At 42.3% G+C, this 12996-nt stretch overlaps 1 protein-coding gene across 1 annotated transcript in view; it reads right to left on the reverse strand.

The window, feature by feature from the left end:
- The window catches only part of NPTN (neuroplastin), a 58698-nt gene continuing 45702 nt past the window's right edge, over positions 1 to 12996 (reverse strand). Inside the window, exons 5-6 of the mRNA XM_072746422.1 lie at positions 4443 to 4576; positions 1 to 599 (exon numbers count right to left, since the gene is read on the reverse strand). Of these exons, the coding sequence (XP_072602523.1) occupies positions 303 to 599; positions 4443 to 4576 (431 nt within the window). The 3' untranslated portion in view covers positions 1 to 302. The remainder of the gene's footprint in view (positions 600 to 4442; positions 4577 to 12996) is intronic.

Below are 12996 nucleotides of genomic sequence, written 5' to 3' on the forward strand. Positions count from 1 at the left end.
CTGGATTCTCCTCAAGCTCAATCTGCCTGATGATCTGTATCGAAGGAGGACAGAGCTGAACCAAGAGACTGGTGGCTGCCTATTCCCCATGTGGGGCCTGAAGGGCAGAAGGGACCGGGGCTTGGAAAACACCCAAACGGAGGGACCGAGCTAAGGATAGCTCTAGATGGCTGATCTTAGCAGTAGGAAATGAGAAACCAGTATGAGAATTCTCTTCTCCTTTTGGGATCAAACCCCAACACTCTCAGAGTCCTTTTTGGGTGCTTGGAGACCATCCCTAGGAACCAACCCCCACATTACAGCTATTTTGTAGGGATGCTCTTACCGTCAGGAACTTCATCCGGCCTCTTCCTCTTCTCATACACAACAATGATCACCACAAGGATAATGATTTCAGCCAGAATTCCCAAAAAAGGCCAGAGTGGGGCCAGGTGGCTCCGTACCCTGAGGATGGTGACAACGGAGGCAGAGCCAATAGAGTTGGTAGCATTACATTCATACTCGCCAGGGTCTTCTGTGATCTGGAGATTCACGATGCTCAGCTCAGTATAATTTTCCTTGTTGATGATGAAGAAACGGCCGGAGGTATTGACAATGTCCTGCTCGGGGGCAGAAAAAGTAAGAACACACAAAGGTCAGAGTAGGTGAATCCGTGTGCAAGACAAGGTGGCAAGGTCTTAGCAGGACCACTGGCTGGGATGAGGGAGCAGTGTCTAGGACCATCTTTGTCCAGGGAACTTGTGAGTACTTCATTACCGGCTTCCTTTCAATAACAACAACAACACATCAGCAAGCTTCTGGCAGAGCCAGGTTAAAGCCTCCCCTGCAGTGTCCTCTAGACTTCTCCAACTTCTATGAAGTGAATGAAAGTCCTATCCTGTAGCCTCAGAAAAGACCAACTCAATCTAGAAAATGCTACTTCAAATACAAGGGAAGAAACCATCATAGGAAGAAGATGGAGAAGGAGGGGTGTGACCTCCGCAGTCAGATATATATGCTAATCTCAGGCCTATCTGAGGACTTCAGAATTAGCACATCTATTTCACACTTGGTGAGTTCTGACAAGTCGTCTTAAACCTCCTCCAGAAAGAATGCTAAGAACTTGCTCCAGTCAGAGTAGACAAATTCCTAACTTCTCTTTCCTTTAAGAATCAGAAGGATAAAGGAAAGTTTATTCAGTCAATCAACAGCTATTTACTAACGTATGCTACGTGTCTCACATCCTACTAAGGGGAAGGGGAGACAGAAAGGGAAAAGTATGATACAAAAGTGAACAAGGAGGTTGGCCTTAAGAGGGAACCAGACCTCCAAAGGGATGGTTACAGGAACACGGCAAGAAGCCCCAAGAGACGACACATACTGAGTACTGTGGGGCACAGAGGGAGTGGCCAGTGCCAGAAAGACTCAGGGAAAGCTTCACAGAAAAGCCAGCTTTTGCCCTGGGTGGTGGGGAAGAGAGGTGATCAAGCAGGACAGGAGTGCTCCAGGCTCTTGTGGGAAGACAGAGGGGAGAGTACACAAGCAGGGGTTGAGGTGGAGCTGGGACAAGCGTACAGCACTGGGGTAATGGCAGGCAAAAATGGAATCATGTGTCAGTTGTTAGGCAACAGCTAAAGCATAATCAGAAATAGGGAAGAAAGGGGAAGATAATGACGTTTAACTATAGCAAACAGTGGTGCCTGCAACTGAGTGTGGGTATGGCTGAAATGGCAAATCAAGCCTTCAAAATAAATTATTCCCTGAAGCTTCAACTCGAGGACTTAGAAAGCTGCCAGCTTCTCTAACCCCGCTCTACTGGTTCACTAAGTCCATGTTTTTCACTTATGATCAGAAGGGATTAGTTTTTTTTGTTCCACAAGCCTTTAACCTGTAGTTTTTGAACACCATCATATGCAAGAAACCTTAACCTTTTCAATCAATGCATAATGAGATAGTGAGTGGGACCTGTCCTATTGCTACAGAATTGATGACTAAGGAGAAGCATCAAAAGTACCCCATAGTCTCGGATGAAAGTACAGCACAGGGAAGAGAGTCCGTAATATTTTAATAACAATGTATGGTAACAGACGGTGACTGCACTTAATGGTGGTGGCTACTGCATTGTGTACAGAATCGTCCATCGCTACGCTATACACCTGAAACTCCTGTAACATGTCAGCTATACAGTAGTAAAAACTTTTAAATATATATAAATATTTTTAAAGGGTATCTTTTCAAATACCATTAAATTAATTTGTAATTAGGACGTTTTCACATTTATAACTAACAGTGACTGATATTTAGGTTTCAGTATGAAAGACTGTGTTATCTTATTCATTACATGATCAAGTCTTCCACAGTGCTGTTCATTTTCCCTCCATCTCATCTGTCAAAGTCTGCCACCATTTAACTGCTTTTTTGCTATATTTCCGTATTTTTCCAGTTTTTGTTTCATTCATTTTGCAACTGTATTATGTAGCATAAAAAGATCATGACAGCTTTGTCTTTATTGTGGATTATACCTCTTTTTTTTTTTTTTTAAGATTTTATTTATTCATGAGAGACAGAGAGAGAGAGAGAGAAAGGCACAGACACAGACAGAAGCAGGCTCCATGCAGGGAGCCCGATGTGGGGCTCGATCCCCAGTCTCCTGGATCACGCCTTGGGCCAGCGGGGCTGCCCCTGGATTACACCTCCTATGATAAAAAGGAACTCTTCTGGTTTCATGTTTATTTGAATTTCACTTTCTGTAATGTTAATATTTCATTTGTTCTACGTTATATACTTTCACCATATACATCTTTGTCCATCATGTTTGTTTTAATATTTCTGCACTATTGTTATATGCAGATTATCTTTAAGCAACATTTTGTTATATTATTTCTCTGCTTTTTAATGAGGATGTTAAAAACTTTGTATTTAGTACCACTGTAATTTTTACATTTATTGTCATAAATTATGGTTTACTTTAAAAAAAGTAACCCATTATTCTTTTTAAAAAGTTCAAATAGGGCAGCCCCGGTGGCTCAGCCATTTAGCGCCGCCTTTGGCCAAGGGCGTGATCCTGGAGACTCGGGATTAAGTCCCACGTTAGACTCCCTGCATGGAGTCTGCTTCTCCCTCTGCCTGTGTCTCTCATGAATAAATAAATAAAATCTTTAAAAAATAAAAAAATAAAAAGTTCAAACAAAACTGGGAGTAGATAGCCCTTCCAGGGCTTATTAAAAGGGAGCGCCATCAAGCTATCTTATCCCCAAGTCATCACATTACCCCTTGCCCGTCTATAAAAGAGAAAACAGGCTGATAGGTGATTGGAAAAGAGTTATTTTTATTACAGGCTCAACTGCCCTAAATTAAAAGATTCTTTAAAAAAAAAAAAAATGCACTTGGCATTGCATGCAGCCTTTCACCCTGCAGCCAAGTAAAATAGGCACCAAAAGAGAATCACTCAAAGACTGGGGGTGCTAAGAACAAACCATCTTTTTCCAGTGGATAGGCAGGAGACCAAATGATGTGCCATATGCCTCTCAATCTTGGAAAAGGGCTGTTTGGAGGTGAGAAGGCAGAGACTATATCCCCACCATTTGAAGAGCCATAATGTTCAAGTTTGGTTTCCTCTACCTAACAGGGCTGCCTTCTGAATGAGCAGTCCCCAGCAGTGAAAATAATCTGTGGCTGGAGCTAAGCAGGAAAACAGAGAGGTTCAGTAAAAGTAGATCCCTTGGGGCACCTGGGTGGCTCAGTCCGTTAAGTGTCTACCCTTGGCTCAGGTCATGATCCTGGTCCTGGGATCGAGCTCTGCATGGGGCTCCCTGCTCAGCAGGGAGTCTGCTGCTCCTTCTGCCCCTCACCTACTTGTACACGCTCTCTCTTTTGCTTTCTCTTTTGAATAAATAAAATCTTAAAAAAAAAAAAATCATCCGGCCAATTAGAAAAGTTTTTTTTTTTTTAAAAAAAACATCTTTGGGAGGAGATACTATCGGATTTCCAATGTCCAAGACCGCCCTTGCGCTTTACCATGTTGCCTCAATTCCCCATCAGACCTCCCTGTGTTCCAGGAATGTACTAAATTGTTCTCATTGCCTCATCTTTCTCCAAAACAAGAAAGGTGTATTAAAACTACTTCAAGAAAATATTTTCTTTAGGACAAATGGACTAAAATTAAAAAAAAAAATGTTTAAGATTGGGGTTAAGCTCCTTCAGCCTCCTTCTTGAAGGCAAATCAGTCTAATCCCTTAGCAAACAGCCAGCTTTTAACAAATCATGTAGGGATTCCATGCTGGACGGAGACTGTCAATGACTTCTAGATTTATCATGTAACCATTTATGACTAGAACGGGTGACCCTAAGCCATGCCAGTACGGCAGGATGCAGCAACTGGCAGGTCCAGATGTCTGGACCTCCCAGTAGAAACTCCAGCAACCAGAGACCCAGGGAGAGAATCAGGGCTGCCTCCTACTCACCACGGGTATACCATTCTCCTTCTTGCGCCATATCCACTCTGGGTGCGGGTAGCCAACTGACTTGCAATACATCATGGCATCTTGCCCTTCATTCTTGTTCTCGCTCCGTTTGTGGCCAGTAATGTCAGGAGCAGCTGTAAGAAAGAGTGTTGAACAGTTACCACAAGAGCCGACTCTGAATAGGATACAAAGGTCCCACCTACTGACTCAGAGCTCTGCTTCTAATACAGCCAGTCTCTAGGCCTATCCTCATAAAAATCTTTGACAACATGAACTTCAGGTCAGAACTGAGCAATGGAACCAATCTATTCTCTACCTACCACCCAACAAAGCAGCCCAAGCAGATACCAGGATTACCATTATGTGAAGTTGTACTAACAATGTAGGTGGGTTCTCTAACCTTCTGGAAGAGAGGACACAGGCTCAACTGCCCTAAATTAAAACATTTAAAAAAAAAAAAAAAAAAGCACACAGAAGCTATTATCATCTCCTTTTCCAGTCATAGGTTTTTGGTTTTTTTCAAACTGCAGTAATAGCAATTATGGATTATATCAAATGTCCTATATTCCTTTAAGGAAATGGGAGAGCCCTAAAATCAAACACCCAAAATCAAGTCCCATTGCAAGGTATGTAAAAACAATCAATGCATGGAGAAGCTATCTGATGTGCATCAATGAGCAAGGTTCTTCTGGGAAAGAGGTAATCCAGCAAACTGGTCTTCAGAAGGGGTAAGAAAGGAATAAACAGGAAATTCAACCAGTGTCCTAAGAGATTTTATTAACAGTTTAAGAATCTGACCTATACACCTGATTTGCAGTAATCTCAATAAACCCAATCTTGGGGGAATTTCTAGATATGCTAGACGTTGCTGGTCTTCTCTGCGTTACAGGATCACTTACAAAGAAATAGCACCTGTGGTTTAAAAATTAGGTAAGTTTCAAGGATCTAAGAAATCAGAGATAGAGACTAATTCTTTGAATTTAGTCTCCTTTGATCCTAACGATACTTTCCACCATATTCCTCACCGGTTATAGTAATGTGAAAGCAGTACAATGCAGAGTAGGCCAGATGTCACTTTCTTGGCCAAGACAGGAAAGAGAATCAAGAAGCCTGGTCCAGATTCTAGTTTTGCTTGTTCTTTAATCGTTCCATGCTTCGGTTCTACAGCCATTACCAAATGAAGGTAATTCTGGCCCTGTCTACATCCAGTGCCCTTGGATAGGGAAGTTTTAAAACATTTCATCTTGAGACCACAGAAGCCTGTACAATAGAGTATTGTATCATGGGCTTACCCCATGTTCTCCCTCTAAAAGCCTGGTTTTTCTTGGCTTAAAAAATGATCCCAAGTTCTGCCACTTTCAGACTGTGCCTCCCTGCCCACCTCCAGAGGCACCCGGACAGAAATGGAGGTCCCAAGCTGTCTTTATAACCACTGCCTACCCAACTGACGCCTGCTCAGTACTACTCAGTGTGAGGGGTTTTCAAAAGAGGATGTTATACAGGAAATGTCTTTTTTTTTTTTTTCCAGGCAAACTTCCTCACTGCAGAAGGGAGTAGGCCAGCTGGCTCAATATTATTCCTACCACACCCGATTTCTCCCAAAGCCACTTGGTCACTGCTCAGACCTACTGTTCCACCACCTGCTTCCCCCTCCTCAGAGCTTTCTTCACACAATAAATAGTAAAGACCATCTTAAGTATTCCAAGGAGCAAGCTCCATGGCAATATACTAACTAAAACACCATCACGGGAAGACATAACAAGCAGAGGAGTTACATTTTGCTTCAAGTTGTGTTTCATGCATCTGACAAACATTTGTTGAGCACCTACCACATGCCAGATACATCATAGAGTGGTGGGGGGAAGGTCTTTCTGTTGAGGTGGATTTTAGCACAGTCATGAAGAAAATAAGGGAGTAGCACACTCCTATATCTGTGGGAAGAATACTCCAAATAAAAGACAAAAAAGCCGTGAGGCAGAGCTGTGCTTATTATGGACAAGGAACAGCATGGAGGAGTTTGGCTGAAACTCAGTAAGCAAGGCAAAGATGGTAGGAGAGGAGATTAGAGTGAACGGAGGAGCCCAGATGGAAGAGGACTCTGTAGGCCACTGCAGGGACTTTGGCATTTACTCTTGAGTCAGCTAGGAAGTCACTGATAAGTGCCAAGAAAAGGTATGAAATGATCTACTTGTTTAACAGCCTCCCTCTGGCTACTATGTAGACAGTTGTGTAGAGAGACAACAGTGGAAGAAAGACCATTTAGGAAGCTGTTCATATAGGCAAGGGAGAAGGTGGTTTGGATGAGGGCAGTGGCAGTAAAGTGAGGAGATTCTGATATATTTTATAGGCTGAGTTAATGTATTTGTTAATGGACTGGATGTGGGATGCAAGAGAAAAAGTCAGGGATGACTCCAAGGTTTCTGGCTTGAATAATTCTAAGAATGGAGTTGCCAGTTACTAAGATAAGAATTACAGAAGAATCAGGGTGGTTTTCTTTTTGTTGCCTTGTTTTTATTTTGTTTTGTTTAGGGATGGAACAATGGTGGTAGTAAAAACTAGGAGTTCAAAGTTTAGGACATGTTAAGCTTAAGATACTTAACATTCAAGTAGACAGCTGAATATCCAGACTGGAGCTGAGGGGAGTCGTCTAAGGTAGGGATGTAAATTTTAGGAATCAGCATATGTGTGACATATTTTTCCATTTTCATTCTCCTTTGCCCCATAGAGAATACCCACACCCCACACTGGCCCAGTTATCTAACTAATTCCAATAATACTGTGAATTTAGTATCATCAGCTTTTACCTTGGGGACTCATCCCAAGATTGCACGTTAGAATGACCTAGAAGGCTAAAAGTTGGGTTGGCTTATGGTGCCACGGCCTCTAAGAAGTTGCTATTCTGAAAGGATGCAGACGAGAAGGCCAAGACTGAGGAGAGGGATGGGAATGGTTTCACTCCTACCCTGGTGTTTAGGAGTGAAGACTTTTTCATTCATCTACTTTGGTGTTCTCCAGAGGCTTCTATTTTCAGATGTGAACATGGCCTTATAGGCTACTATGCACAGAGACAAGGAACTTAGCTACCCTCATCACACTTTGTCGGCCATATTTAAGTGTAACCTATGGGAAAGGGTCTTCAATTGTTAGATCTATTGCTGCTTTCTTCTTACTTAGTAAAGAATACTGAGTGAAGTCCTGATTATTCACCCTTGGGATGGTAGAAGCATCACTAGCTTTGTGGGCAGAGAGAAAATTCACCCCCAGTCACATCACTCTATCCCTAGAGAGAGATTATTACAACTATTACTTTAGCCTCTGAGTCAATGAAAATATTTTCCACTTCTATCATTTATGGTAGCTGCTCAATCAGAAAGCCTGTTCCTCGGATGGTAGCCACACTTGTGGTAAACATCACATGATACATAAACTTGTCAAATGACAAAACTGTATACCTGAAACTAATGTAATACTGTGTGTCAACTATGCTCAAATAGTGAAGGATAAAAAAAAAAAAAAAATAGAAAGCCTGTTCCTGTTCCACCAGCTGGGTAGGACAGTGAACTCACAGCAAGAAAGGTCACCAGGCTCTCAGAACACATGTTAGTACTGGTAGGGAAGCAAGCGGGGGCCCTTGGGGCTCAGAGTCCACTCGTGGTGGTTTTTAAACAGTCTCCAAATCCGGTGATACTCTTCCCTTCATGAAGTGAAACATAATTGTTCCTTCCCCTTGAGTGTGGCCTAGTGATGGGATTCTAATAAATGAAATAAAGCAGAAGTAGATATGTGGCTTTGGATTGTTGACGAAAGATGGTGTGGCTTTTTCCTTGCTCTCTCTTTGATCACACGTTCTGGAGAAGGTTAGCTATCATACTAGGAGCACATTCCAACAGCCTATGGAAAAGGCCCACGCGGTGAGGAAGTGAGGCCTTCCGCCCACAGCAGTCATGTGAGGCAGCCATCGAGGAAACAGATCCTCCAGATCCCATCGAGCTTTCAGAAGATCCCGAGCCACCCCACAAATTGGCTCCCTATTCCTGACCCACAAAACCAATGAGGTAGTGTTTCTTATTTTAAACCACTAAGTCTGGGGGTAATTTAACCACCCAATGAAGAAGATATAACTCTATTTACATAGAATGAAAAACTCAAATTCTGTACCAGTCTTGCACATAATTGGAACTCAAGGTCAAAAACAAATATTTAAATTGAGCTATTAGTCTCAGGGAAAGGCAAGGCGAGGCTTAGACTCTGGCATTATGAGTTCTCAGAAATCAAAGAGATACTGATTAACGTGTTCTATGTTTGCTGATATAAACAGGACTTCTGTAACTCTAATTAAACGTTTAATCAGGTCAGATACTGACAAATTTTGATTAATGGCCTATTTATGTTGATTAAATGCCTCACCTTCTATGGGCTTGCCATTTAACGAGAAACTGCTTGACCAGGGTCAGCTGGTCTGAAGATCGGTCTGAGGCATCTGACAGAGCCAAATACTCCTCACTTCCCCTTACCCATTCAGGGAGGCACAGAGGATAAGAGAGACCTTTAAAAGAGATCACAGATCCACTCGGGAAATTAACTTGCTCTCTGGCCTTGTTAGCCACATGCTCTAATATTAGACATAAGCTAATGAATAGCCTTCCAATATCCCAATGAATGGCAGCACAGGAGTTCCAAGACAGTCTTAGTTATCACCCAACAATATCTGACCCAATTTCATTATCTGGTCCCATGGCTGAGGACTAACACGTGTTCCTCAGTACCCTCTGTTGCCTGCCAAGCCTACACTTAGAGCAAAGCATCCAGCTTCTCTGTCACACTGGTGGCTGTAGAAAGTGTCCACTACTCCATTAGGCAATGGAGACATGTTCAGCTGAAACTGACATTAAACAAAGTTAAACACAACAGAGCTAAGAACGGGGTCATGGTATGGGGTTTCTTACTTGGACAGCTTATTTGGAGCTCACTTTTCAAAGCACATTCATAACCGCAAAACTCATTTTCCAAAGAAACTCCATCCTTAAAGGTGGCAATGAGCAGGCTCTTTCTAAGTAAGCATACTGATTCCATATCATGGTCTCATTGCTTCTTTTATGCAACCTATCAAATCCCAGAGACACATCATCTTTGCTGTAGGCAAACTTAGAGGCTTGGCTGAAGGCAGAGAGTGTTAAGATTTACTATTAAGCCAAGGGCTAAGCCCAAGAAGCAATATGAGACTGGTCAAAATGGAAGCAAGAAGGATGTTGACTTGTGACTCAATAAGCCTTCTCCACAAAGAGAAGTTTGTTTCATCATCGGTTGTGAAGACTAGAGCAGTCTGGGACTTGTGCTGCCTTCTGTAACTGAGGCTCTTCCCTTTCCAGCAGGTGAGAGCATTGAGTGGATGGCAAGTAAAGTCTCCTCTAAGACAGTGATTCTAACCTTGGCTGTACACTATAATCCCCCGGGTGCTCTTCATAAGCCTGAAGTCCAGGCCACATTGCCTACACATTAAATCAAGTTTGAGAACCACTGCTCTCATACCTTTCCTGGCATGAGATTTGAGATTACGGGAGCAATAAGGAGGAACTATCCCTTAAGATAGGGAGAGGAGTGGAGGTATTAGGGAACTGATGTGACATTCCCAAAGTTGAGAAGTTGACAGAGCCACTACCACAAGGAAAAGAAGCTTAGAGATCATTTCCTTCAATAACCCAACCTCTCCTTTGTGTCCATATAAGGGAACCACAGACTACTGGAGCCTTACAGAAACTCTAAGGCCATCTATCTTATATTGCTTCATCACACTTGTGGAAGCTGAGGCCTGAGGAAAGACAGAGAATAGCTAGAGCCATAGCAAATTTCATGGCAGAGCAGGATTAGAACCCATTTCTTCTCTCAGTTCAAGGCCTTCCTGCTGTTATATGCTGAACACAGCAACATGGCTTAATGCTTAGCAGCACAGGCTCTGGCATGAGAGTGCCTGGGTGAGAACTCCTGTTCTACTGGTTATCTGTCACACTGGGCCATTCATCTTATTCCCTTGAGCCTCCATGTTCTCCCCTGGAAAGTGGAAATAATAATGGTGTCTTCATCCAAGTTGTGAAGACTATAAGGGAGGACAAGAATAGTAATGCATCTAGCACAGTGCCTGGCATACGGTTAATATGCAATGTTAGTCATTCTTCTCAACAAAGGTCAGGGTGGCACTTTAAAGACAGGAAAAGAAAGAATACGTATGGTTATTTGGGCTGAGGTTGATGCTCAAAATGTTCTAGCAGCTTCAAAGTATTATTATTTTGATCAAAGACTTCTCAAGTATGGGCAATTCTGAGTCAGAACCAGCTTTGACATAAGCTCTGACCTCAAGGCTGTCAGTACCTATCAAACTTGCCTCCTTGCCTATCAAATTAGCTACCTATCAAATAAATACCCATGAAAATGCTCTGCAGGCTGAAAATGCTGTACAAATGAGAGATGTGTATTATTACTCTTCATGATATTGTCATCACCATACAATCCATGTCAGCTAGTTTGAACTTTAATGTATCACTTGTAAGACCATACAAGAGAGTAGTAAACAGGGATGCAGGACAAGGTGACTTACAGAAATCCTAACATTTAGTCATAACGTTAAAATACAAAGAGAGCTGAGAGTATGGAGGGAAAAACATAGATAGATGATAAAACCATGATAAGCCTTAGCTCTCACCTGAGTCCCCCAAAGACTGAAACTCATTTGAAATGCCCAGTGAGCAGGGAGACATAATGTTGAGCTTAATAAAACAAGTAAGACTCTCAACCCAGACCTTCCTAGGGCAGGGATGTACCTTTAACAAGAGGCAGTGGCATATCTATTGCAAAGGATTTTGTGGCCACCAAAATCCTTTTCTAAAAACAAAATAAAATTCAAATTCTTGTTTCTTGGATTAATCAAAATAATTGAGTGATGAGGACAGGGTGAGAGTCATGAAGGGGATTTTCTCCTTTTTTTGTAAATTACATGGCCTTTTTTATGTGCTTTGTTACAAGCACATTTTTCTTTTTAAAATTTTAGAAAAAGAAAGGGGAAGAGAGAGGGAGTAAGAGTTAGAAAGGTTAAATAATCATAGGAATAGAAAATTCAACACTTATCCATTCACGAATACTCTATAACAAGCTGTGCAGTCTCTAGAAGACACAACCCCTGAAGAGTCAAAAAGCTGGGGAAACGATGCCTCCCCCCAGTTATCTAAGAGGATCCTCAGACAGGCTGGGCTATGGCACAGAGGTCCCACTAAGGTCTAGTCATTGTGGTTTCCTCTCCTCTGGCCAGCCCTGCTCTTTCACCCCCAGCATCTGCTCAGGTCACCTGCCAGATACCTAAGAAATGTAATCCTAAACAGTAATAGTATCTTCCTGTTTACACTGTGCCGCATTCTTGGCCTTTTAAAAAAAGTAAAAGAAAAAAAAAAACAAACCCTACTTCATATGCAAGGCCGTCCCTACTACATGTAGACATTACCATTCTCAAAACCCCTTTCTTGACAGGGATCTACAGGCTAGGATAGAAAAACACTGCCACTTCAAGTCTGTTCCTGAACAGGTGCCCCTATCACTCCTTCAGCCTTCTTTTCTCTTCACCATAAGTAACTCAGGGCGTGGTGATCTGCTATACAGTGCCCAGTTCTGGTCTCGTCTAAGCCCTTCACTCCTCACAGTGCTAAGTTCAAACAACCCCCCAGGACGAGGTGCTGAACTGCAATAAAAGCCGAATGGGGGGGGGGGGAGGGGGAAGAACTGAGGACTGCAGAACAGGTGCTAAAGAAATCTATCTGTATGGTGTAAATTATACTGCCCTGAAATGCCAATTTTAGTTAAGCCACAAAGGAAGAATCTGAGAGACTCCTTTCAGCAGAGGTCACTTAAGTTTCTTGAATCTCTCTCAAGTACAACTATCTCTTTACCTGTATTAATCAGCAGATTTTTAAAATCATTCTAGCTATAAAAAGATAACTATCTTTTACCCCACCATAGGGGCAACTGAAGAAATAAAACCAGAGTTTATATGAAAATGCTTTGGGAAGCAATGCCTCCCCTACGCCTCTTATCCCCTTCTCTCTCAATGCAGGGCAGTTTGCAACCCCAACCACCTAGCTTAGAATATGATCCTGGGACTATGGCAAATCTTTTTAAAGTTAAACAGAAAAAGTCAAATGTTCAGTCTTTACAGCCTAAACTAATAATCACCTAAAAGATATTAAAAGTTCAGCTGTTATTCCTTGTGAATTTGAGAGACTAATGTATCTGTCCAAGCTAATCACAGAATACGCTTTAGGAATTCTACAAAAGAGAATTCTCTTAGGGTCTACTCCTTTAAAATCAGGATATCACCTCCCACCCCAATCTTCCTCACAGAGCTCCTGGGCAGTAAAATCCAATAGTGCAGCACACAGTCATGCCGATAAATCAGAAGCATGGAAGTTTTAACTTCCTTTGAAAACTCTCTGCCTGCAGCTTCCTATTCTCTCCTGCTCCAGACCACGACCTTCTATCTGCTGAAGGGAAAGTGGGGAAAGTGAGGAAAGAT

The sequence above is a fragment of the Vulpes vulpes genome, unplaced genomic scaffold, assembly GCF_048418805.1.
Source record: "Vulpes vulpes isolate BD-2025 unplaced genomic scaffold, VulVul3 u000000746, whole genome shotgun sequence".
NCBI classification, from domain to species: domain Eukaryota; kingdom Metazoa; phylum Chordata; class Mammalia; order Carnivora; family Canidae; genus Vulpes; species Vulpes vulpes.